Here is a 26,852-nt window from a genome sequence, read left to right as displayed (position 1 = left end):
CAAATCCAGAGAGCTAATCCATCTGCCAAGAAAGATTTGGATGTCCTCAGACAATAGAAGGCAGAGTCTACTCTGCAGGACCTCTTAGTTTCTTCTACAGGTGGATTATGTCATTAGAGGAATATTAAACCAGACTTCCTTTTTTTGTATTAAATTCTTTTATTGGTACATTGTAGGTATACAACACAATTACATTTCTCATTGGGAATTGTACCTTTACATAATGCATCTTGGTTCTTATTTTTTCCCCATTCTTAGTCCTCCCTTCACGCCCTCCATCCTTCCCTATTTACAAAGACTTTATTTCCATTTTTTCCATTTCTCATTATTTTTCCTTTCCCTTTTTTCCTTTCTCCTGCCCCTCCCACTACCCCTACCCCTTTGGACCTTTTCTTCCTATTTTACATTATCAATTATTCATTCTAATCATTGGTACATTTTAGGTATACAATATAATGACATTCATCATTGGAAATTTTCACCTTTACATAGTTTCTCTTGGTTCTTATTTTTCACCCTTGCCCAGCCCTCCCTTCAACCCCTCCAGTCCTCCCTATTTACAAAGATTTTGTTCCTATTTTTCCATTTTCTCATATTAATCCCATTCCCTTCTATCCTTTCCCCTAGCCCTCCCACTTCCTTCCCCTTTGCCCCTTTTCTTCCTATTTCACATTACCTATTATACATTTAGTCCTTATTTACACTTTCAGTTTCTCACACCAGAGAAACTATTCAAACCAGGCTTTCAATTCCTTTTTTTTTTTTCCGGGGATCAAACTCAGGACCTTGTGCTTGCCAGGTAGGTGGCAGCGCCACTGAGCTAAATCCCCGGCCCACAGACTTTCAATTCTTCTGTAAGATATTTTATACTCTGAAGTCATCAGAAACAGAATGATTCTGGATATGCCCACCCATAGCAAGGAAATCAAGTCAAGACAGAAAGCCTACCACTGTTTCTGCTCAGTGGGTCACAATAGTTCCTTTCTTCAATTATTCATTCCTCCTTATCTGTAATTTGTTAGATAAATGCCGTACTTTCACTGCCTGAACAAATTGACAAACTTAATGCAAACACAGGATCCTGAAAATGATTTTCCTGCCTGAATTTTAGTAAAAGTTTGCCTTTCCTTACACTTAGTATGTTAGTGTTGCTGAAGTGATCGTGTTGAATTACAGCCCTTGGCTTGTTCTGTCTTGCTTGTTCTATTCTTGGCTTTTCTGCCTTGAAGTGCCTGTGGCCTGACATGGTACAAAAGTCAAATGAACAATAAATCATACTAGAAAATGTCTTTTTATGCCCAACTTTCTCTTTTTATGCCCTTGGACCAAAAAAGAGGGGAGAATAGAAGCTAGAATTATCACCAATTCTAGAAAATTCCCAAGTGGACATATACAAATTCAGTATCCTGGGATGTAAATCACTCTAACCTGAGCAAATTACTACCAATCTGAGGATGTGTGACAACAAAACAGCTAAGACAAAGAGGAAAAACTAGTCCAAAGTAAAAGAATGATTTAGGAAACATACAGGGAATTACCTCTCCCTAGTCAAAGTTGAAATGATACATATATGGGACATCTAGGTGAATATTCTGAAAGTTGTCACCATAGTAGAGCAGTTATAGTAACATTAGTCTAAAGCTGTCTTTGGGATTATCCTAACACAACTCATGACCAAGCTTTGACAGTATCTCACTAGTTTCAAATAACTTGGCTGTTGCACACCAAACACAAAATAGGTACTAAAAGGATACAACATAATTAGACATCAACAATATAAAATTACAAAGCTGTGCAGAGACAGAGAAATAAAGACAAGAATGTCATTGGCTTTCTCACCAGAAATGATGAGATGGATAGAGAGACATTCCAAAGTACTGGTGAAGGGAGCTGAATGCAAAATGGCACTGAATAATGTTTTAAAGTGATAAAAATATTCAATGTCTCAATAGCAATGGCTTGAAATATTCACTCTCAAAAATAAAAATAGTAAAATATATGCAAGATATAAAATAGCTGATTTAAAAAAAGAAGCTAGTCAATATTGCAGAAATGCTATTAATCAATTCAGGGTTATGAATGTATCCATCATCTCAAATATTTATCATATTTTTGTGTTGTAAACCAACATCCTCTCATCCAGTTATTTTAGAAATGTACAATAATTGGTAACTATGATCTCCCTAGAAAATATTTTTCAAAGAAGAAAAAAAGTTTTTCAAATTACAGAGTATGTTTTTTGGTTTACAGCTAGGTACTGCAATATTCCAAAGAGAGGTATGAATTCACATATGCTTTAATATGTACTTTTTAACAACAATTTTATCTTTTCAGAAAATTTTAAGGTGAAGGATATGCGAATTACCCTACTTGGTTTTTACCCAGTGTACGTAAGAGTCAAAACACATTATATCTACAAACTTGTAAGATTAGTATACTAAATCAAATCATTAAAAATCCAAAACTGGCCAGGGATGTAGCTCAGCAGCACAACACCTGCCTGCCAAGCACAAGGCCCTAAGTTTGATCCCTATGACCACCCCCTCCAAAAAAACCACAAAACAAAACAGAAGGAAATTACAGCCAGAAAGGAAATAATTTAGCAAGCTGTGTGAATTTTAATAACTTGCAAAGAGTAATTCTCAACAAATGTCTTTCCTATATATGCAAAACCCAAATTAGTATCATACTAAACTTGCCATAAAGTCAGTGGGTTGAATCACAATTATATTTTTTTAATTCATATTAGTTCAGACATTCATAATAAAATTATTTTAGGTCTAAAGGGATAGAGAAGGCAGGAGGGGTAGGGAAAAGGAAAAAATATGAGAAAAGGAAAAAAAATGGGAACAAAGTCTCTGTAAATAGGGAAGGGTGGAGGGGTGAAGGGAGGGCAGGGGAATGGGGAAAAAATAAGAACCAAGATATATCATGTAAAGGTACAAGTTCCCAATGGTGAATGAAACTGTATTATATACTTAAAATGTACCAATAAACTTAATGAAAAAAATATTTTAGGCTGAAGGTAGTTTTAAAACAATTAGTATTAAAAAAATTTTATAATAATCTTTTTAAATAACCTTTCAATTACTTCTTGTTTAACTTTCCACATATATTTTCTCTTCGCAGGACAATATTCATTAAATTTTGTTCTGTGTAGCTATAATAAAGGATGTCCATAGAATGCTAAATTGTTTCTTTACCTCCAGTTTATTTCTTGAAGAAGTGGGTTCCCAGTGAGAGACAATTCACGGAGAGAATAACATGCATCAAACCATTTCATGGCACTTTCACGATCTATAGAAAGTAAAACATTATGAAAGCATCACATATAAAGAAAAAAAATCATAGCCAGTAATTTAGCCCAGCAGCTTCATGCCTGCCTTGCAAGCGCAAGGTCCTGAGTTCGATCTCAGGTACCAAAAAAAAAATCATAAAGTAAGATAATTTTATTTAATGGTTATCTCTTAAAGAAAAGCATTATTTTTACATTTTCTGCAGAAAATTACAAGATTTTTAAAGGAGAATGAATTGGGTTAAGAACATAGACTGTTGTAGAATGTCCTTATCATTTAGCAGCTGTGAACTTAGGCAAATCTTCCTTAAAATTCACAAATTTCATAGAGTATTAAATGAAATAATATGTATAAAATGTTTACAATATTTTGTGCCATATCCCAGGCATAAAATCTGAAGATGTGAAATATAAGTAATAGGATATGTGGCATTGGGATTAGGGTGGAGGGTCTTTGGGATCCACCAGGGGGATTTCTGGACCACATAATGTGTATTTGGTGGTCATAGAACCATGTCCTCAGGGTCTACATTTGACCCTCACTCTTTCCTTTCTGACACTGTTCTTCTGTTCCACAGCCACCACGAACTAAGAATCTTTGCTCAACCTCAGGTTCTGCCATGATGTTTCCTCCTTGGAGATAGGCAACCATAGACCGAATTCCTAGAAACTGTGTGGTAAATTAAAGGTCTTTTCTTTAAGTTGTGGGTGCCAAGTAGTGTGTGTTTGTGATGGGAAAACTGATTAACATAGGTCGGAAAACTGCAATATACCTAAATAGAATTATATGGACCTGTTATACTTTCAAATGAAAAATAACAAGTAAATCTATAGTACATTACAGAGTAATGAACATTGAATTGCTTTCCAGCAGAAAACAACCATAATTCCAGAAAAAATACATAGCACTTGTTTTCAACTCTGACTTTAGAACTAAAGTTGAAATTTGTGGGGGAAATGTCCTGAGAAGAAGATAAATGTGCCCATATTAGGGGTGTGTGTATGAGGATTCACCCCACATATTTGGAAAAGTGCTAGGTGTCACATAGGCTAGACAAGACTGCAACACTTAGCAAAAATCTCATGCAGTAGGACTAAGAACTAAACTTAGACAATAAAGTTCCTGCAGTAGTGAAAGATATTAGAGATGTAGAACAATCAACATGAGATCAAATGGATCATCTTAGAAATCACCTGAAATCTAGAAAGACTGCACATCAGATATTAAAGCCAGGCACTGGAGAAGAGCATGAACTAAGAGTTGAAAACTAGAATGGCCTGTCCAAAGAAAGGATGAAGCTAGGCCTGACAGAAAGAAAATTACTCACCACTATCTTAATTGCCTGTTGGAATAAAATTTAACATCATTTAAAAGAAAAACTTCAATGGTATCATGCCTGCCTTTCAAGAGCAAGGCCCTGAGTTCTATCCCTGGTACAAAAAAAAAAAAATCTAAACTCACTAAACTTTATCTACAATGTTCCATGTACAGTTAAAATGTACTAGACATATAAGGAAATGGGAAAAAGCAAATCATTGTTAGTAGAAAAGCTATTAGTAGAAACACATCCCAAATTAACCCAGATATAGAGCCAATTTTTGATAAAGATATGGAAATAATTCAATGATTGGAAACATTTATTCAATAAATGTTGCTGGAACAACTGTTAGTTCATATGAGGAGATTAAAAAAAACCCATATGATCCTCTCAATAGATGCACAAAAAAGTGTTTGACAAAGTCCAACATAAATTCATGATAAAACCCCTACAGAAAATTGTAACAGAAGGTCTTTATCTCAACTTGATTACAGCTATCTATGAAAACCCAACAGCCAACATCATACTAAATGGTCAAAAACGGAAAATTTTCACGCTAAAATCAGGAACAAGACAAGGATGACCACTATCACCACTGATGTTTAATATTGTTCTTGAAACATTAGCCACAGCAATTAGAAAAGAGAAAGAAATAAAAGGAATAAAAAGAGGAAAGGAAGAAGTTAAACTGTCATTATGGGCTGATGATTAGATACTTTACACAGAAGACCCAAAATATTCTGCCAAAAGGCTTGTAGACTTAATTGACAGATTCAGTAGAGTAGCTGGATATAAGGTCAACACTCAAAATTTTAACAATAACCTTTTTATATACAAATAATAGACTCACTGAGAGAAAAAGTAGGGAAACAATTCCTTTTACTATAGCAACCAAAAAAATGAAATATCTAGGAGTCAGTCTAACACAGGAAGCAAGGACATCTACCCTGAAAACTATAGCACTTTGAAAAAGGAGATTGAGGAGGATATAAGAAAATGGAAAGACAGCCCTTGTTCCTGTATAGGAAGAGCCAATGTAGTGAAAATGGCCATACTTCCAAAACTATTATATAGGTTTAATGCAATCTTAATTGAAATTCCAACAATATATTTCACAGAACTAGAGAAAACAACTCAAAAATTCATTTGGAACCAGAAGAGACCTAGAATAGCAAAAGAAATTTTAGGCAACAGAGATATGGCTGGGGGTATTACTATCCCCAACTTGAAACTATACTACAAAGCAACTGTGATAAAAACAGCATGGTATTGGCAAAGAAACAGACCTGAGGATCAGGGGAATAGATTAGAAGATACAGAAACAACTACAGATATGCTCAGCCACCTCATCTTTGACAAAGGAGCCAATCATCCTCATTGGAGGAAAGATAGCCTATTTAATAAATGGTGTTGGAAAAACTGGATTTCAACCTCCCAAAGATTAAAACTTGACCCATGCACTAAATTAAGATCAAACTGGATTAAAGATTTAAATATTAGGAGAGGAACACTAAATTTGCTGGAAGAAAAGTTAGGTAGAACTATTGAAGATATTGGTATAGGAAAAGACTTTATGAACAAAACCTCAGTGGCACGGGAACTTGCACAAAGAATCAACAACTGGGATCTTATCTTATTTTTTGGTTTTTTTTTTTTTTTTGGTACCAGGGATTGAACTCGGGTCCTTGTGCTTGTGCAGTAGGTGGCGAAACCACTGAGCTAAATCCCTGGCCCTGGGATCTTATCTTATTAAGAAGCTTCTGCACTGCAAGAGAAACCACTAAAAGAGCTAAGAGACAACCTGCAATGTGGGAAAAAAATTTTAGCAACTGTATCTTAGACAAAGGACTACTATCTAGAATATATAAAGAACTGAAAAAAATCAGACCCCCAAAATTCAAAGACCCAGTTCAAAAATGGGCATCTGAAATGAACAGACATTTCTCAGACAAAGAAGTAAAAGCAGCAAATAAATACACAAAAAAATGTTCAACATCACTGGTTATTCGAGAGATGCAGATGAAAACAACACTGAGATTTCACCTCACCCCAGAAAGAATGGCTGCTATTAAGAAATCATCTAATAACAAATGCTGGCGGGGGTGTGGGGAGAAAGAAATCCTTCTCCATTGTTGGTGGGAGTGCAGACTGGTGCAACTACTGTGGAAATCAGTATGGAGATACCTCAGAGCACTAGGACTCGAGGTCCCATTCAACCCAACTATCCCCCTGCTGGGTATCTTCACAAAAGAATTAAAGAATCTTACCACAACGATATATGTGCACCCATGTTTATAGGTGCACAGTTCGTAATACTGAAAGCTTGGAAACAGCCCAAGTGCCCATCATCTGGAAACTGGATAAAGAAGATGTGGTTTTTTTATAAAATGGAGTACTACTCAGCCATAAAGAATGAGAAACTAGAGTCATTTATAGCTAAATAGGTACATATTGAGGCCATAATCTTAAGTGAAATAAATAGGGCACACATGTATAAATACCGAATAGTTTCTCTAGTGTGAGAAACTGAAAGTGTAATACACACGGATGAAATGTCCTAATAACATATTTCTCAGATTGTGTTTCCATTGCGTGTCATATGACTGTATCAAAATTTAAATTAGGGAGAAGTTTGGCTTATGTGGAGTCTGCTAGCTAACTGGAGTTTTTTTCCAGATCATTATTTGTTCAGTATTGGTTTTGGGGATCTTTCTGAAACAAATCACATTCTCTGGTGTCTTGTTGGTGCTTGAGATGCTTTTTTAAATTATGTGGAAAAATGTTTAAGTGCTTTTCAGTCTTGTTTTGGTTGAGTTCTACTGTATTTGAATACTATTGTAGTTTTGTTCCCCTTTCATTGTTCTTCTTTGAATGGTTTTAATTTTTTGTATGTGTGTGTGTTTGATAATAAGGTTATTTAAAAAAAAATTAAGTCTAATTTTAAAATACTGTTCATAAAATTAACATGTAAAACAAGCTAGGAGAAAATATTAGAGTATATTATCTGATAAAGAATTTTATCCAGAATAGAAAAGAAAACTTCTGAAAATCAAAAAAAGGGCAAATAATCAAAGTTTTAAAATTGTAAAGCATTTCAATATGTACATCAAAAGTTATAAAATCACTAATAAATATCTGTAAAACAAAGACTCAATCTCTTTATTCATTAAAAAATTCAAATTAGAGCCACAATGAGATAATTCAATGATACTAAAAACTCTCGAATGGAATAATTGGACCTCTAACACATTACTGGTAGGTATATAAAATAATACAACTACTTTGGAAAGAGTTGGGCAGATTTTTTTTTTAAGTTAAACCTATACTTACTCTACTATCCAGCAATAACATCAAACTTTTAACCAAGAGTATTAAAATATAAGTCTGCATAAAGATTTGTGTAAGAATTCCCTTAGGAACTTTGTATCAGAGTACCTTTAAGCATTAAACATTCAAATATCAAATACCAGGAATAGAAAAATGAATAAACAGTTTGTTATATAGTCATACACTGGATTATAAGCTAGCAGAAAAAGAGTCCTGAATAAACAATATGGCAGAATGACACACGAATACTGAGCTGAGAAAGAAGGAGGCAAAAAACCCAAAAAACTGTTTGATCCCATTAATATAAAGACAAAATGAACTTATTTTGATAAATTCTGACTGGTTGTCTCTATAACGCAATTAGGAAAACTTTTTGAAGGGGATTAATTAATCTAATTCATGATTCTTCAATAAACTTAATGGCCATCTATACTGTTGGGAATTAACAAACTATACATTTTTTGTTACTCATCTTCCAAGGTCCATTTCATAGGTAAAAGATATGTATCTTAAAGTTAAAATATTTTATGATTACTTAGGCCCATCACAAAGATAAAAGGTAATATTTTTTAAAAAGCGAAAATAAAATTTCAAACAAAGTATTTCAGTGTGTTTTATTGTATAGGTTTAATGTTAGCAAATACCATTAACACGTATTTAAAACAATTCTTTACCATATTTGGAACAGAAACTCAATAATCTGTTAATTTTTTAAAGTTAAATATTATTCTAAACTTACCAGAAAGACAATTGTTGCTGACATCTAGTTTTTCCAAAGAAATAAAATGAAAAAGTGGTACAATTCTTGTCAAACTGAAAACAAAAACATAAAATTTATGAAAAATTGTAAATGAGCATATTCTGGATATTATTGATGTGATTATATAACAAAATCTTTATATAACGCAATCATATAATTATGCAAAATTTTTACAATTATATAATTGTAATTCCATATTACAACGCAGTTATAACATTTACTAACAGTACTTATTAAAAATGCTGTAATCATAGGTATCTGAGTAATCCTATTATGGAATATTTCTATTCCTTTTTATAAAGAAACTGCTAGGAAATATTTGTATAATAAGAGATTTTAACTCTTGTTAAAGAGAAATTGCCATGGGTTTGACAATTTCAGCCACAAACGTCATGGACTTTGATGTATATTTGCTATTAAATTTCACATAAGTGGGAGGTTTTTTTGGTTATTATTCTGTCTTTTTATAAAGCCAAAGTTACACAGTATGTACATTATGTATGGTTTTCTTCTTTAGGCTCAAGCACATGACCTAAATCTTTAAGATACAAATATTAAAAAAAATCATTTTTCAGTAGGATAATGGAGACAATAATTTTGTTTTTTAATTTAAAAAAATTATTTGCTTAATAGATTGAAAGTATTAGAAGTACTAATATCCAAAGTTACACTGACTCTAATTCTAAATTGAAACTACACATAATGTACAAACAATAAATCCAAGGAAGTCAACGTCATAAAATATTTTACATTAATATCATAAATTTAAATTTGGCAGAAACATACTAATATTTAAAGTTAACACTCAATAGTTTTACAAAATAAAATTGTAATAAGTGAACTTCCCTCCACTTTTAAAAGTTTTTATCATTTACCGAATTATAATTTTCATTAAGAACTTTTATATTCAGACTAGAAGCATAAATGTTATTGAAAATATGCATGGATTTTGGCAGAAAAACTACGAGGGAAAATTATCTTTAACTTGACTTACATTTCCAACTAAGACATTCTGCAACAGAATGTTGCATTACTGTAGTTATTGGAAGTTAAAATTAAACCAGGTTATCTGAGTCTTTAAATAAGATAAAAATCTCCTTCTCACAAGATATAGTCTCATGAAAGTTGCAATTCTTCTAAATTAATCCCCTTTATAAATTTCGAAACTCCATAACTACTCAAAATATGATTCAGCTAAAGGAGCATCTCTGGCACAAAAAAGTACTCATTAATTATACTTCTATTGCCCTTCTTTTTCCTCCTCCTTTTCCTCCTCCTCCTCATCCTCTTCTTCCTCTTTCTCTTTTCTTGCTATCTCTCTCCCTCTTTATCTTCTCCTCTATCATCTTTTCTCTCTCTCTTCTGTCTCTCCAGTTTTCCTGGCAAAGTTATTTACCTCTTTGTTTCCATGAAATCCCTGCCATTGTTTATTTTTAAAGAAAAAACCCCCCTATTATTCTAAGGTCAGAAGCCACAGAACATAACACTGTGACAGAAAACCTCATGGGATCTTGCATCCTCTTGGGGTCTCGCAGAAAATCAACCCTCCAAGTGACCTTGACTCTTCTCTTGTACTACCCTGTTCTACATTAACAGAGAGAAAGAAGATACTTTTGATAAAAAAGTAGACTAAATAATAAAGCTACAAGAAAATTTCTCTAAATGTTTTCAATCCTAAATGCTACACTATTACAATTCATATTAAACCTGTTCAATGTTCCTTCTTAAAAATAGTTTCAATAGGGTAAGATTTCAAATAACTTAAAGAAAATGTGAGAAAAATATTAGTCATTACATTTATGCATACACTTCATTTGTACATTCCATAATAATACAATTTACTGTCATGTAAATAGAGATGGAAGGAAGGAAGGCAGGGAGGGAGGAAAGAAGAGAGGGAGGGAATTTAAAAATTGTGGATATGTAGTTATTGGATTTAAATATTAATTTCACTATCTTTCTGCCCATTGTGATAATGATATGTTCTGATATTATTATCACAAGGAAGAAATTTAAATTCTTCAAGGGCAAGTGTAAGCATATTTCTCAGCAAGAAAATTCTTATTTGTGTTGTAACCTTAATATATTCCTAATACCAAATCTTTGCCCTTCTACTGAAAAGAATATGAAAGACTAATAGCTAATGACATGTTAAATCCTTAGGTTATATTGTAGTTTTTCCTCTTTCTTTCAGAATATAATATCTGATGTTTTTAAGTATTAAGTTTATGATAACATATTAAGACAGAAAATGAAAATAACCAATAAAGTTTTAGGATTTAAAAAACTATAAAAATCTCTTTTGGAAAAATCAATCTAAGAAATATCTGCTATGACTAAATATTTTTGTATTATAATGACATTTTATCTTTTCATGTAACTATGCTTTTTTAAAAAAGTTGTTTTTTGTTAGAAACTAACTGGCGATATACACCTTTATGACTATTCATTATAGGAAAGTAGAAACCTAATCGTAAAATTCCTTTTATTTCAAACTCTAAAACTTTTCCTCTTACTCACATTCTGTATATATTTTTTCCAAGAAAATTTAAACCAGAAAGATAAAGGACATTAGTGAAAACCTAATACCATTTGACCTTGTCACATTAGCCCTGGGCATTAAAAGATATAAATTTCAAAGACGACAAAAAGCAAAAGATTTGTACAATGAGCAGCCAATGGGTAATAGTTTCCACTTTCTGCTCCTACTTAGAGTCTCACTGGAAGTAGAAAAGCTTATGAAGCTGGAGAGTCTCTGGTTAGAACTTGGCTGAGTCAAACTTAAAACAGTGACATGTCCTCATGAAAATCTAAAACAGAAGTCAGGATGAAACAAGCATTTCAAACAATATGTACTAAATATCATTCTTTATATGTATTCCATTTGTTGGGAAGGAAAAGCATATGGATATATAATTTCTTCCTTGTGATGAAAACGTTTATCAAAAATTAAAAGAAAAATATATACAATTAAAAAACCATGCTAACCACAAATACACATGCACACACACACATACGTACGCACGCACACATACACATGTGCCTCATAATTCTATATATTCACATTTATAAAATTATTCTCAAGTTTTAAAAATGTATCCACATATACTTTCTTCTTGGATTATCATTAAAAACAGTTTATGTAGCCATTATTACACATTCTACCTGTGTGAGTGTTGGAGGGGACTCAAACTCAGATAATGAGTGAGAAATAAATGGCTCAATATCAGTTAACTTATTAGATGTAAATTCAAAATTAAAACTCAGATCTGCTGATTCTGAGTTTTATCAAACTTCATATAGCTCTGAAATGACTCATACACATATAAAAACATGATGTAAGATGATACATTTTTTTTAAATCAGAAGGTGGAAGATTATATTTACAAGAATGTACTAGGAAATAGTTTTACTATTTACCCATTCCACCAAATACATTTCCATGGTAAGGACTCAGGTGTTTTCTCTGTATTTTCTAAGAAATATGCAAAGAATTTTAAAAAACTTGAAAAGAACATATTCCAAATTAGTGACAGTATTATTAAAATTTTCAAAATGGCATATATCATAAATCCCTTTGCAGTGATAAGCTTAAACAATTATGTACCATATTTTGAAATGTCCTTAGAATAAAAAATATACCATTCATTTTTGTATCTGTGAAGATGGCAAACTCTGTGTCAATATTCAAATGTCATAAGGCTAGGCAAACAAAGATTATAAATAGAGATCATTTGGATTAATTATCCAAATTGTTACTATAATTATAAAACAATGGTTTAAAATAATCCCCCTTATATCATGTTGATGTGTATAAGTCATAAGAGAATAAATGATATTTATCAGTTAGTATTAATTATAATCCAAGTTACAATCCAATTAATTGTCATCCAAAGAAATTAAAGGCATTATGATTTTAACAAAAGGTCATCATTCAGAAAATTTCTAATCTCTTTAAATATATTTATTATCCTTAAAGTGGCTTGATATTCACTTCTATGAAATATACTAGATATATCAATTCCTGATTTACTGTATGTATCCAAAACGTAGCTCAGTACATCATTTTGAAGGTGTATTTCTAACTTGAGGAGCACAATGAAAACAGGGAAGGGTTTGTGGATGGTCCCCCACAGTGTTATCTAACAGAATGGGCTTCTAAGCCTAAACGGTGTCCTTCTAAAGCCAAGTAAATCTTCATATTTTTTGAGTAAAACAACTTGAGGGGATTTTTGAATACAGATTCAATATTCAATTGTCAAACGTTAACCGATGGAGGTTACATTATTTAGTATGCACATGCTCAAATGATGAGCAGTATTGTGGCAGTGATTGAGAGAGAGTTTTATATGTTTTTAAAAAGATGTATATTAATTTGGTTGTCCTTATTCACTTGTTTTGTAGCATTGGATATCTAAAAATGTAATTTCTTATTAAAATGTGGTTCCTTTACCCTACTCCATGTGACTTTGATGAGAAAATTAATCATATTACAGTGAATAGGTCCCAATGAAATATTAAGTAGAAGAAGTACATATAGTGTACTTCTGTTTTGGTTTTAGACAGTGATTCTCTATACAGATCCAGATGTTTGGTGGTCTGAAATGAATCTTTTGAAGCAGGTACACATTTCAATTTAATGTTAAGGCATTTTTAAGTGTTATTTTATATCCCTAGGGAAATCAAGCTTCAATTCCTCTTAACAGTTACAAGAAAACATGCAAGCTGAGACCAGATTAAAAATCATTCTTTCAGGGTTTAATAAGTACCATTTGAGAGAATGAGACATCCTTCTGAATTAAATTAGCTACCTCCTGTATTTTCCACAGACTATTCTTAACAAATATAAACAAACTTGCCCTTTGAGATGTCTACAAATGTATCTTTGAGAAGAAGGAAAATAAGGATATACTAAAAATTAAAATTCTACTACAATCTAGAGTATAGAAATGCATCACACTAAATTTTGAAATTCTTTAAGGTATCTTAGTCTTTATAATGTGGTTATTAATTTATTTTGATGCACTCTCACTGAATTACTGGAGACAACCAATTTTTCTACTTATTTATGAACACCACACATTTGTTTTAAGTAAAAATTGCTTGCATTTATTCTTTAGTAAAGTATATATTACCTGTTCTGAGAAATAGTAAGATTTTGTAGTAAAGGTAGCCAATATGAAGAAAATGCTTCCATAGTTGAAATATTGTTATCATCCAAGTGCAATTCTCTTAGTAGAACATGATTTCCCAAGGATGGAAGCTAAATTTTAATACAATTCATTAGTTTATATTTTGTCAGTTAACACAATTCTTAAAAATAAAATCTAAAAAAACTTGCAACTGATAGATTTTGCTAAACTGTAAATCATACAGGAAAAATATTGAGACAATTTTAGTATAAATAAAACTTCTAATAATTAACTTCATAATTTTAATACTTTTTATAAGGGCTATTTCATTATAAATGCAATTATAATTCCTTAATAGATAAATTTAGCCCTAATTGTATACTTTAATAAATCGAAGATGTTATGGTTTATTGTATTTTAGTATTATGATAAACTAACCTTAAATTAGATTCATAAAATATTACAACTAGTGAACATTTTTAGATAAAGTATAAGAGAGTTAAAAATAAATTGAATATCAAATGCAGCTTATTGGTAAAAAGATTTACTCACAATTGCCTTTTAATGTGTGGTTGATATTTCTAAAAAATGTTGCATTCATCCAGACAAATTAATTTAAGACAATTACCTTACTTAGATAATTTCCCTGTAACTTCAATACTTGAAGCAATCCGCAATTTTCAATGCCCTCAATATCAGTAAGATTATTATAAGAGCAATCCAAGTATATAATGGTAGGTGTATCACAAAGGCCTTTTGTACTAATTAATTGATTGTGGTCCACAATTAGTTGCTGAAGATTTTTCAAAGATTCTAAACCACCTGAAAGAAAACTTTTTTTAGATCACTTATATCATATATTTTTCCTAAAATGCATTATACTACCATCTGAGGGACATATCTTTTAATATCATAGCTATATATCAACTTAAAACTGAACAAAATAATTAAAGGCATACTTAAATATATTGAAATCTGAATGTTTTCTTTAAAAAACAATAGAAGAAGCAAGAGAGGTAATCTGAGAGAATTTTCCATTAACTTGGGGAGGGAAATGCATCTGTGAAACCTTTCAAGGGTCACCCGAGATGGGCAGGGGATGCCAAAAATAAACATTAGGTTACACAATGAGGAAAGGTAAAGATTTTGGCAAAGAAAGCTTAAAGGAAACGGTGGAAAAGCAAAAGAATAATGGGGAAAAAAAAAACAGAAAAGGCAAACGCTTCTGTGAATGAGGATCAGCATGAAGAAAGGTATTTTATTTGTACTAAATTATACATAGTCTACAAGTGCAAAAGGAAGAGCTGGCAAAGTAATAAGACAGGTTGGTGCTTTGGTGGTGATGAGGCATCTGAAGCCTGCTAGAAGAATTAAGGGTGTAATCAGGATGAAAGCCCCAGAGCAGTGGAAGGGCAAAAATTAGTATAGATTGCTTTTTAGATTTTGATAATGGAAAGAAGTTTCCCAAAATTCTTAAAATGACATATAAAACTATGTAGTTTGTCTCTTGCTATCTCTCTGAGGTTTTCCTCTACTACTGTCCCTTTCCATCAATTCATTCTAAAATGCTGGTCTCTTGCTGTCTCTGAAATGTCCCTCATCTGAGGTATGTATGTGCATACTTGCAATACAATCACTGTGTGACATGTCAGTTTCTGAGCTAATACCAAATATTAAAACGTTGCTTTTTGGTCCATGATTATACAGAAAAGCTACAATTATTTATTAAACAATCTGGTGAAATAACCCCAATTTCCAAACTTTAGACTACTGAGGAATGCTTGAACTACCATTTCAACTTCTGCAAATATCAATGCTTCATAGAATTATACACAAATATACACCAATATATAGAGATATTCTTTTCCATATTATTTAAATGAAAAGAAATTGAGATAAGTTAAATGTTCATCAATAGAGCAAGGGTTAAATAGATTAAAGGGTAGCTCTAAAATTAATTAATGTTCAATATATAGAAGTATCACCATGGGAGAATGTCCAGGATACATTAATCTATGCATACCAATACAGGTTTTCAGCTATTGAGTAAATCTAAATCAACATAGGTACTTGAATCTGAATCTACACGTCTATAATTGTGTTGCATAAGAACAGATCTGGATTGATTTACAAGTAATTGTTCACCATGATAAATCCTATAGGATAAGAAAGAGAAAAGGCCAGGCAAAGACTCATGGCTTAAACTGTTTACATTTCTATTTAAAAATCTTTAAAATTCGAATGAACTCTTTATTTTTTAAACATTCTATATGAGAGAAGAGGAACACAGCAAATATCGAAGGGAATGCTTATTTTGTATTGAATCATGACTAACAAGAAAAATGGTGCTTGAACTATGAAAAAACTTTGGAAAACCTGATATTATTCTCCATTATGTTCATTTTTTAAAAGTGAGAGAGTACTGGACATATAAATGAAAGTATAACTCTTAGATTGTTAAATGAAAGATTTAAAAGAAATTCAAAAGCTAAAAAAACAAATTGGATCTGATCATTAAGATACCGAACTAACTATAATGTGAGGAAGGAGGTGCGTTTAGAAAAAGTAAATTTTGACCATATAATTTAAAAATCAGTCCAATGGAAAAAATAAAAGAAAATCATCTCAAACCTAATGCAGAAGTGAGGTCCACTCACAGCCACATGAGTGAGCTCAGAAGTCTATCTTCTGGCTCCCTGGAGCCATGGAGATGGCAGTCCCAACTGATGGTTAATGGCAAGTTCCCAAGAAACTGAACCAGAACCACTCAGCCAAGCCACTCCCAGATTTCTGACCCATAGAAAATGCAGGGTAATACATTTTATTGTTCTAAACTGTTAAGTTTTCCATAACACAAAATACCTTAAACACAATGGAGGAGTGACCACAAAGAAAAAAAAATAATGAGAAAAGATGGAAAAATGAAAACAAAGCTTTTGTAAATAGGGAGGGGTGAAGGGGTGGAAGGGACAGATGGGGAATGGGGAAAAACAAGAACTAAGATATATCCTGTACAGGTACAAATTCCCGATGATGAATGTGATCATAATGTATACCTAAAATGTACCAATTAAGTTAATTTTTAAATAAAGTGTGGCCTATGAACAGAAGGTACAGCCACAGCTCTTATCCAAGTATGAATGCAACTGAGACACACTGTAGGATGCTAAAGAAGTCAAGAAAATGATACAAACTTTGAAAAATAAGATTTATAAAAGAGCTAATGAACTACATAATTCAAACAAGCAAGAACTGTCCAGCACAAATACAATGATTTTCCAAATATTTTCAATCTGAAGTTCATTTAATCCACAGATATGGTAACAGACATGATGGAAAACAAACTGTACACTTCTATTTTGAATTCTCCAACTCTGAATAAAGAGTGAAGGGCACAATGAATCTAAACAGATTGAGTCCTAAGATAATCACAGTAATATCAAATTAAACTGCTGGAAACAACAAAGAAAGAAAATTTTAAAGAGTAAAAGAAAACTATTTTTCAAGGTCAACAGTTGGATTGATGTGTATCAACCTAAGCAAGCCTATAAAAATGGAATACATTCACAACACAGAAACTGCATTCCAAATGTTAAGTCAATATTATATATGTGTGTGTTTGCATGTGCATTCATGTGTGTATTAAAAATATTAAACTAAAAAATCTGAACAAATTCTTCATGAACAGGCTTCATCAAAAGAAACACTAATACATACTTTTTAGGCATAAGGGACATTGTAGATGGAAGATGAAGGAAAGAACAATAAAAAGGTTGTCCTTTATTGCTACACAATAATATTGCCATGTTCATTAGGGACACCAATGGAAGTGATCTCCCAAAAGTTCAGCCATTCCGGCACTCAGAAACCTTTCCAATCATGGCCCCGGGGTCTAAGCCACTGCTTGAGCTGGAGGAAGACCTTGGCATCATCTATGTGGTACTGAATTTTCAGGCTTGCAGAATGCAAGAGCTGTGAGATAATGGAGGGTTCCAGCCAGATGTCAAAGAAGGGCCTAGAAGGCCACCCAATGTGTCCCTGAGAGGGTGTTGCAGGAAGCTGTGAAGGTGAAGCTGAAGGCACAGTAGAGACCCCAGGCATTGGAGATGCCAAGAATGTAGTCCATATGATAAAGAAAGCCACAAGCAATGCACACAGCCAGCCTGAGAGAGAGCCCATGTGGACTGCAACTAGCAAAGCCATAGAATTGGACTGCTCAAGCTCTAAGGAGATAATATCCAGTCAGAATCTATCCTGGGTGCTGGACATGGAGCTACAGGTTTTAATGTTTGTCCTGTTGAGTTTCAGTTTTGCTTTGGTCCATTTCCTTTCTACTCCCCTATGCTTTCCTTTTGGAATAGGAATGTTTACTTTGTGTCATAGGGTGTTAGAAATATTTAACTTGGTTTTTGAATTTTAGATGGGCTCATAGTTAAGAGTTTGCCTTAAGTCTCAGAGAAGACTTTGAACTTGAACTTCTAAGTACTGCTGGAACCATTGAGACTTTGGTTACACATAAATGGACTCTCATTTTGCTTAACTGACTCATTTTGCATAATGAGATATATACCAGCCTTTTGTGGGCTAGGGGTGGAATGTCATTGTTTACATAAAAAATGTCTCCCAAAAGTCTTAGGTGAGGTTTTTGAAGGATTATTGGACCATACTCATCAGTGGATTATCCCATCTATTAGTTAATAGCTGAATGCACTGATAGGACATAGGACCTGGTTTAGGTGGGTCACTGGAGGTGTGAAACGGAGGGGAGTATTCTTGTCTCCAGCTTCTCCTTGCTCCACTTGTTGCCATGTGTTCAGCAGATTTCCTCAGCCATGCTCTTACACCGTTTCTGTCTTGCAGCCAGCCAATGTAGATTTTATGCCATCCTTATCAAGGTACTAATGACAGTCTTTACAAAAAAGAATCTTAAAATTCATATGTAACTACAAAAGAACCCGAACCACCAAAGCACTCTTGAGGTATAAGATCAAAGGGAGAGAAGTGAATTTTTGGATAAGATCCCCAAGGGACAGGCAATAAGAAGCTGAAATAGACAATAGACAATAGGATTATATCTAAGAAGCTTCTTCATAGCAAAGGTAAAGAAAAAAAATCAAAGAGAAAATATACAGAAAGGGAGAAAATATTTGCAAAGTATTTATCTGATAAGAGATTAATATCTTGGATTTATAAGTAACTCAAATAACAGTAAAATAATCTGATTTAAAATTGGCATGTGATCTGGGGCTGTAACTCACTAGTATAATGCTTGCCTAGCATGCATGAGATCTTAGATTTGATCCTCAGCAGCACAAAAACAAAACATAATAACAACAACAACAACAGGCGATTCAAGTATGCATTTCTCAAAAGACGATATGTAAGTGGCCAACACATACATGAAAAAAATGTTCACTACCACTAGTCACCAGAGAAATTCAAATCAAAACCATAATGATACATCTTACCACAATCAGAATTGTTATTATAAAATAGCAAAATATTACAATTGCTGGTGTAAAAAATTATAAGTGCACAAGAGAACAACTTTCATATACTGTTATAGGGAATGTAACTTGTTACAGCCAATATGGAGAACAGTATAGAAATTCATAAAAATAACCCTAAACCCTGAACTTGTATGAGATCCAACAATTACACTTTGGGGTATATATTCAAATGAAATGGAATCAACCTATCAAAGAGACACCTAATCTCCTATATTTATTTTTCTTTTCTTTTCTTTTTCTACATTTACTTAAGCACTGGAACTAACCAAGGTTACTTGATGAATGGATAAAATAAACTATACATATATATTATATATATATTACATATATTTGATGTGATATATAAGCACAATATATTATTCATCCAGAAAAACAGTGAAGTGCTATCATACCCAGCAACATGAATAGAAGTGGAAGTCATTACAGTAAAATAACCCAGACACAGAAAGAAAAGTACCATGTAGTGTCATTTATATGCAGAAGCTAAAAAGTTTGTCTGTTAGGAAAAGAGAGTAGAGGTTAGGAAGGGTTATAGGGGCTTGGGGATAGAGGGAAGTTGGTTGAAGTAGAGACACCAAATATAGTTAGGAATAAATTTTAGCATTCTACAGCATAGTAGGATGACTTTAGTTTATAAAAATCTCTTATAAATGTTTTGAAGAACTAGAAGAGTTCAAAGGCTTCAACACAAAGAAATGATAAATTGTTAAGGAGATAGAAATACTGAATACACTGAGTGTTCTTTATACAGGTATCATATTTTCATACTTTGGCCCATTAATATTATGATTATGTGTCAATTAAACAGAAAAAAAATTTTGAGTACCCATGGAGAGTAGGGGAAAGATACGTGAACATTAAACCAGTGGTTCACAAAATATGGTCTAGAGACCCCCAAGAGATACTCTTAAAGGTTTCTTAAGATTAAAGCTATTTTCACAAAATTATCAGATATCATTTTCCTTTTTCAGTCTTGTTTGCTCCAAAGTATAGTAGAGACTCCAGGGGATACATGAATTGTGATTCTGTACCAAACTGAATGCTGAGGAAAACAGGAGAATCCAGTTGTCTTGTGCTAAATCAGAGACTTATAAACATGTAAACAATGTCCCTCATTTTTCTCTATCATTTTGTTCAGAAAATCCAAATTTTTTATGTTAAATTCTTTTATTGGTACATTTTAGGTATACAACACAATTACATTTCTCATTGGGAATTGTACCTTTACATAATGCATCTTGGTTCTTATTTTTTCCCCATTCCTAGCCCTCCCTTCACCCCCTCCACCCTTCCCTATTTCCAAAAACTTTATTTCCATTTTTTCCATTTCTCAGCATTTTTTCTTTCCCTTCTTTCCTTTCCTCTGCCCCTCCCACTACCCCTACCCCTTTGGAACTTTTCTTCCTATTTTGCATTATCGATTATTCATTCTAACCATTGGTACATTTTAGGCAAACAATATAATAACATTCATTGTTGGAAATTTCCAACTTCACATAATCTCTCTTGGTTCTTATTTTTCACCCTTGCCCAGCCATCCCTTCAACCCCACCAGTCCTCCTTATTTACAAAGATTTTGATCCTATTTTTCCATTTTCTCATATTAATTCCATTCCCTTCTATCCTTTCCCCTAGCCCTCCCAGTTCCTTCCCCTTTGCCCCTTTCTTCCTATTTCACATTACCTATTATACATTTTAGTCCTTATTTACACTTTCAGTTTCTCACACCAGAGAAACTATTCGGTATTTATAGATGTGTGTCCTACTTGTTTCACTTAAGAGTATCACCTCAATGTGCATCCACTTAGCTCTAAATGTCTCTAATTTCTCATTTTTATGGCTAAGTAGTACTCCATTTTATTAAAAAAACATATTTTCTTTATCCAGTCTCCAGTTAATAGGGATTTGGGCTGCTTTCAAGTTTTAGCTATCACAAACTGTGCTGCAATGAACATGGGTGCACATATATCACTGGGGTATGATTCTTTTAATTCTTTGGGGAAGATCTCCAGAGGTGGAATAGCAGAGTCAAGTGGGACTTCTAGTCCTAGTTCTTTGAGGTATCTCCATACTGATTTCCACAGTGCTTGCACCAGTCTACACTCCCACCAGCAGTGGAGCAGGGTGCCTTTTTCTCCACAGCCCTGCCAGCATTTGTTATTGGTTGATTTCATGATAGCAGCCATTCTTTCTGAAGTGGAATCTCAGCCTTGTTTTCATTTGCATCTCTCGAATGACCAGTGATGTTGAACATGTTTTCATGTATTTATTTGCTATTTCTATTTCTTTGTCTGAAAAATGTCTGTTCATTTCAGATGCCCATATTCAGATTGGGTCTTTAAATTTGGGAGGTCTGATCCTTTTAAGTTCTTTATACATTCGAGACAGTAGACTTTTGTCTGAGGAAAAGCAGGTGAAGATTTTTTCCCACATTGTGGATTGTCTCTTCACATTTCTGGTGGTTTCTCTTGCTGGGCAGAAGCTTTTTAATAAGAAGAGATCCCACTTGTTGATTGTTTGTGCTAGTTCATGGGCAACTGAGGTTTTGTTCATAAAATCTTTTCCTACACTGATGTCTTCGAGAGTTCTACCTAACCGCTGTTCCAACTAGTTCAGAGTTTCTATTTTAATATTTAGATCTTTAATCCATTTTGATTTTAATTTAGTGTATGGTGAGAGATATAGGTCTAGTTTTAATCTTTGCCAAGTTGAAGCCCAATTTTTCCAGCACCATTTCTTAAAGAGGCTATCTTTCCTCCAGTGAGGGTGTTTGGCTCCTTTATCGAAGATGAGATGGCTGAGTGTGTCTGGCATTGTTTCTGCATCTTCTAATCGGTTCCACTGGTCCTCAGGTCTGTTTCTTTGCCAGTACCATGCTGTTTTTATCACAGTAGCTTTGTAGTATTGTTGCAGGGTGGGGATTGTGATACCCCCTGCCATGTCTCTGTTACCTAGAATTGCTTTTGCTATTCTGGGTCTCTTCTTGTTCCGAATGAATTTTTGGATTGTTTTCTTGAGGTCTATGAAGTATGCTGCTGGGATCTCAATTGGAATTGCATTAAATCTATATAGCAGTTTTGGAAGTATGGCCATTTTCACTATATTAATCCTTCCTAGCCAGGAGCAGGGGATGTCTGTCCATTTTCTGATATCACCTTCAATCTCTCTTTTCAGAGTGCTATAGTTTTCAGAGAAGAGGTCTTTGATTTCTTTTGTTAGGATGATTCCTAGGTATTTCAGTTTTTCAGATGCTATTGTGAAAGGAATTATTTGCCCTGTTTCTCTCTCAGTGAGTCTGTCATTGGTGTAGAGGAAAGCTATTGATTTTTGTGTGTTGACCTTGTAACCAGCTACTTGACTGAATTTGGTTATTAAGTCTAGAAGACTTTTGGTGGAGTTCTTGGGATCTTCAACATAGAGTATCATGTCATCTGCAAATAATGACAATTTGAATTCTTCATTTCCTATCTTTATTCCTTTTGTTTCTTTCTCTTGTCTAATTGCCATGGCTAATGTTTCCAGAACTATATTGAACAAGAGTGGTGATAGTGGACATCCTCCTCTTGTCCCTGATTTTAGTGTGGAGGATTTCAGTTTTTGACCATTTAGTATGATATTGGCTGTTGGCTTTTCATAGATGGCTTTTATCAGTTTGAGGTAGAGACCATCTATTCCAATTTTTTGTAGGGTTTATTTCATAAATGCATGTTGGATTTTGTCAAATGCTTTTTCTGCGTCTATGGAGATAATCATGTGGTTTTTGTCCTTGGCTCTATTGATTTAGTGTATTACATTGATTGATTTGCATATATTGAACCCTGCATCCCTGGGATGAATACCACTTGATCAGGGTGTATGATCTTCTTGATGATCTTCATTCTGTTTGCCAGTATCTTATTAAGGATTTTTGCCTCTATGTTCATTAGTTAGATTGGCCTATAGTTCTCTTTTTCGGTTGGGCCTTTCTCTGCTTTGGGGATCAAAGTGATGCTTGTTTCCAGGAATGAATTTGGGAGTATTGCTTCCCTTTCAATTTCATTGAAGAGTTTAAACAGTAATGGCAGCAGTTCCTCTCTAAATGTCTTGTAGAATTCAGCAGTGAAGCCATCAGGGCCCGGGCTTTTCTTAGTTGATAAGTTTTTAATGACGTTTTCAATTTCATTGGTTGATATTGGGTTGCTTAGAATTTTTAGGTCTTCTTCATTCAACTTTGGTAATTCATATCTACCTAGGAATCTGTCCATTTCTTCTGTGTTGTCCATCTTATTGGCGTATAGGTTCTGGAAGTAGGTATTGATGATCCTCTGGATTTCTGCTGGGTCTGTTGTAATTTCACCCTTTCATTCCTAATTGCATGGATTTGGGCCTTTTCTTTCCTTTTTCTGATAAGGTTGGCTAAGGGTTTGTCAATTTTGTTGATTCTTTCAAAGAACCAACTCTTGGCTTCATTGATTTTTTGTATGGTTCTCTTAATATCCATTGCATTGATTTCTGCTCTGATCTTTATAATTTCCTCCCTTGTCCTGCTCTTCTTTTTCTAGAAGCTTGAGGTTCAGCATCAGGTTGTTTAATTGGGCTCCTTCTGTTTTCCTAATATGTGTATTCACTGCTATGAATTTCCCTCATAAGACTGCTTTCATTGTATCCCATAGATTCCAAAATGTTGTATTGTCATTGTGATTTAATTGAAGGAACTGTCTGATTTCTTCTTTAATTTCCTCTGTGACACATTGGTTATTCAGAAGTGTGTTGTTCAATTTCCATGTGTTTATGAAATTTTTTGAGTTTCTTTTGCTATGGATCTCCAATTTCATCTCACTATGGTCTGATAATATATAGGGGATAACTTCAATTCCTTTGCACTTACTTAAACATGTTCTATGTGTGAGTATGTGGTCTATTTTGGAGAATGACCCATGTGCAGCTGAGAAGAATGTGTATTCTGATTTTGTGGGGTGGAAGACTCTGTAAACATCTGTTAAGTTCATTTGTTCAAGAGTTCGATTGAGTTCTAATATTTCATTACTTATTTTTAGTCTAGTTGATCTATCTATTTGTGACAGTCAGGTGTTGAGGTCCCCCACTACAATTGTATTAGTGCATATATGACTTCTCATGTCTGTTAGTATTTGTTTTATATAGTTGGGAGCGCTAGTGTTTGGTGCATAGATATTTATGATTGTCATCTCTTCCTCTTGGATTCTTCCCTTTACAAGGATGTAGTGTCCTTCTTTGTCTCTGTTAATCAGTGTTGGTTTGAAATCTACTTGATCTGCAAAGAGGATAGCTAATCCTGCTTTTTTTCAGGTTCCCATCACATGGAGTATTGTTTTCCAGCCTTTAACTTTTAGTCTATGAGTTTCATTTTGAATTAAGTGTGTTTCTTGTATGCAACATATTGTTGGATTTTGCTTCTTGACCCACTCTGCCAGTCTATTTCTTTTGATTGGTGAATTGAGACCATTAACATTGATGGTTATAACTGAAACATATTGACTTGTCATTGCCATGACTTTTTCTTTTTGTTGGGTTCTCCCCCTTTACATTTAATTTCTTGTCAGGCCAGATGGGTTCATTCTGCTTTGCTTCCTGGGGTTGTGATCCTCCCTGTCTGTTCTAGGATATTGTGTAAAATTCTTTGGAGTGCTGGTTTGCTATTCACGAAGTTCCTAAGGTGCTCTTTGTCATGAAAGTATCTTATTTCTCCATCCATTTTGAAAGATAGTTTTGCAGAGTACATCAATCTGGGTTGGAGGCTGTTTTCTTTTAGGGTTTGGAATATGTCACTCCAAGCTCTTCTTGCCTTGATGGTTTGTGTTGAGAAGTCTGCTGTGATTCTGATGGGCTTTCCTTTGTATGTAATTTGTCTCTTTTCTCTGACTGCTTGTAGAACTTTGTTCTTCTGTTGAGTTTCTGGAATCTTAACAATTATATGCCTATGTGTAGATTGTTTTTGATTAAGGCTATTTGGAGTCCTATATGCCTCACTTATCTGTATGTCAGGCTCTTTTCCCCTGCTTGGGAAGTTTTCTGCCATTATTTCTGTGAAGAGTTTTTTTATGTCATCTGCACTCTCTCCTGTTTCTTCATTGACTCCAATCAGTCTTATGTTATTCTTCTTTGCATCATCTAGCAGCTGCTGGATTGATTTCTCATGTTCTCTTATAATTTTGAAGCAATTTTTCTTTTCCTGGTCACTAGTTGCAATCTTATCTTCTATATCTGAAATTCTGTCCTCACATTGGCTCCTTCTGCTGTGTAGACTTTCAATGGAGTTTTTCATGTCCTGGAAATCTATTTGTATCTGTTTTATGGATTCCATTTGTTTCTTATGTTGGGATTCCATCATGTTCCTCAGCTCCTCTCTAGATTTATTAATCATGTCTTGCAGTAGGGGCACAATTTCTCCTGTTATCTGAGAAATTATTTCTGATTCCATTTTTTCCAGATCCCCTTTTGTTGCCAGTTCCGTGGTTTCAAGTGGTTCAGTATCAGAGTGATCCATCTCACTTCCCTTTGGGGTTGCTGTAGGTGATCTGGAAGTCTCGTTTCGAGACTTATTTACGTGTTTTCTCATTTACACTTGGGTGGGTGGAGGCGTGCTGTTTTTGCCTTTGCAGATTAACTCCTCTGAGCTGGGAGAGGTGGGACAGGGGCCGGGAGCAGTGGTAGGAATGGTGGTCCAAAAGCTCTTTCCTGTGGGCTGGGAGCAGCGGGAGGGATGGTGGCTGAGAACCCCCTTCCTCTGGACCAAGAGCAGTGGGACGGTGGTTCAGAAGCCCCTCCCTCTGGGCTGGGAGTGGCGGGACCCAGTACCATTGTCTGGTGGTCTGGTGTCCTCTGAGTCTTTGTAGTTTGGAACCAGGTGGCTGTACAGAGTAGCGGGGGGGAGGGTGGCCAGTGAATTGCTGGGCTGATTCGATGTGTTCTGCGTGACTCACGACCTTGGTAGGGTGTCCAAAAATCCAAATATTTATAACTTTTATAAATGTCAATGTCTTGTGATTTTAAATATAAAAAGATTCATCTGCAATCACCATGCAAATCATTTATTAAACTTTTCTCCATGACTATGCTAACATTATCAATATTATACTCACTTACCAGGCAGGATGGCATAATGAAAAATAAACAGTTTGAGTTTTGCATTATTGGTTTCAATAAAACAGGCCTATAAAACAATCTATATGAATGTAGGCAAGTTAGTTGACTTCTTTATGTCTTAGTTTCTTATTTGTGGAGTGATTAAGAGGATTAAAAATAATATTTAAAGCATTTTGAATAGCAGTTTCATGTAAAAGGCACTAAAAATAGCAGCTAGTATTGCCTCCTAAAATTATTTACAATAGAAAGTGGCTAAGGATTTAGCTCAGTGGCAGCACACCCGCCTTGCAAGTGCAAGGTCCTGAGTTCCAATTCCAGGTACTGGAAAAAAAATTATTTACAATAGAACAAAGAATTCAAAACTTATAAATTTGTGGTGACCAAATATGGGTTCAGAGAGAGATA

General features: G+C 33.9%; 1 protein-coding gene across 4 annotated transcripts in view; it reads right to left on the bottom strand.

The window, feature by feature from the left end:
• LOC101723938 (ALX homeobox protein 1) overlaps positions 1-26,852 on the bottom strand; it is a 247,726-nt gene that overhangs the window by 179,682 nt on the left and 41,192 nt on the right. For all 4 annotated transcript variants that reach the window (XR_015443501.1, XM_087192559.1, XM_013066581.3 and 1 more), the window contains 4 exons: positions 14,462-14,655; positions 13,837-13,964; positions 8,681-8,754; positions 3,204-3,297 (listed from right to left, as the gene is read on the bottom strand). Coding sequence is in view for 3 of the 4 variants with exons in the window: in XM_087192559.1 (XP_087048685.1) it covers positions 3,204-3,297; positions 8,681-8,754; positions 13,837-13,964; positions 14,462-14,655 (490 nt within the window). In the remaining variant the exon portion in view is untranslated. The remainder of the gene's footprint in view (positions 1-3,203; positions 3,298-8,680; positions 8,755-13,836; positions 13,965-14,461; positions 14,656-26,852) is intronic.

This window comes from Heterocephalus glaber, unplaced genomic scaffold (genome assembly GCF_053883595.1).
Source record: "Heterocephalus glaber isolate CG9 unplaced genomic scaffold, H.glaber_assembly_v1.0 deba00001572, whole genome shotgun sequence".
Lineage (NCBI taxonomy): Eukaryota > Metazoa > Chordata > Mammalia > Rodentia > Bathyergidae > Heterocephalus > Heterocephalus glaber.
This window is presented reverse-complemented; position numbering and strand designations above follow the sequence as displayed.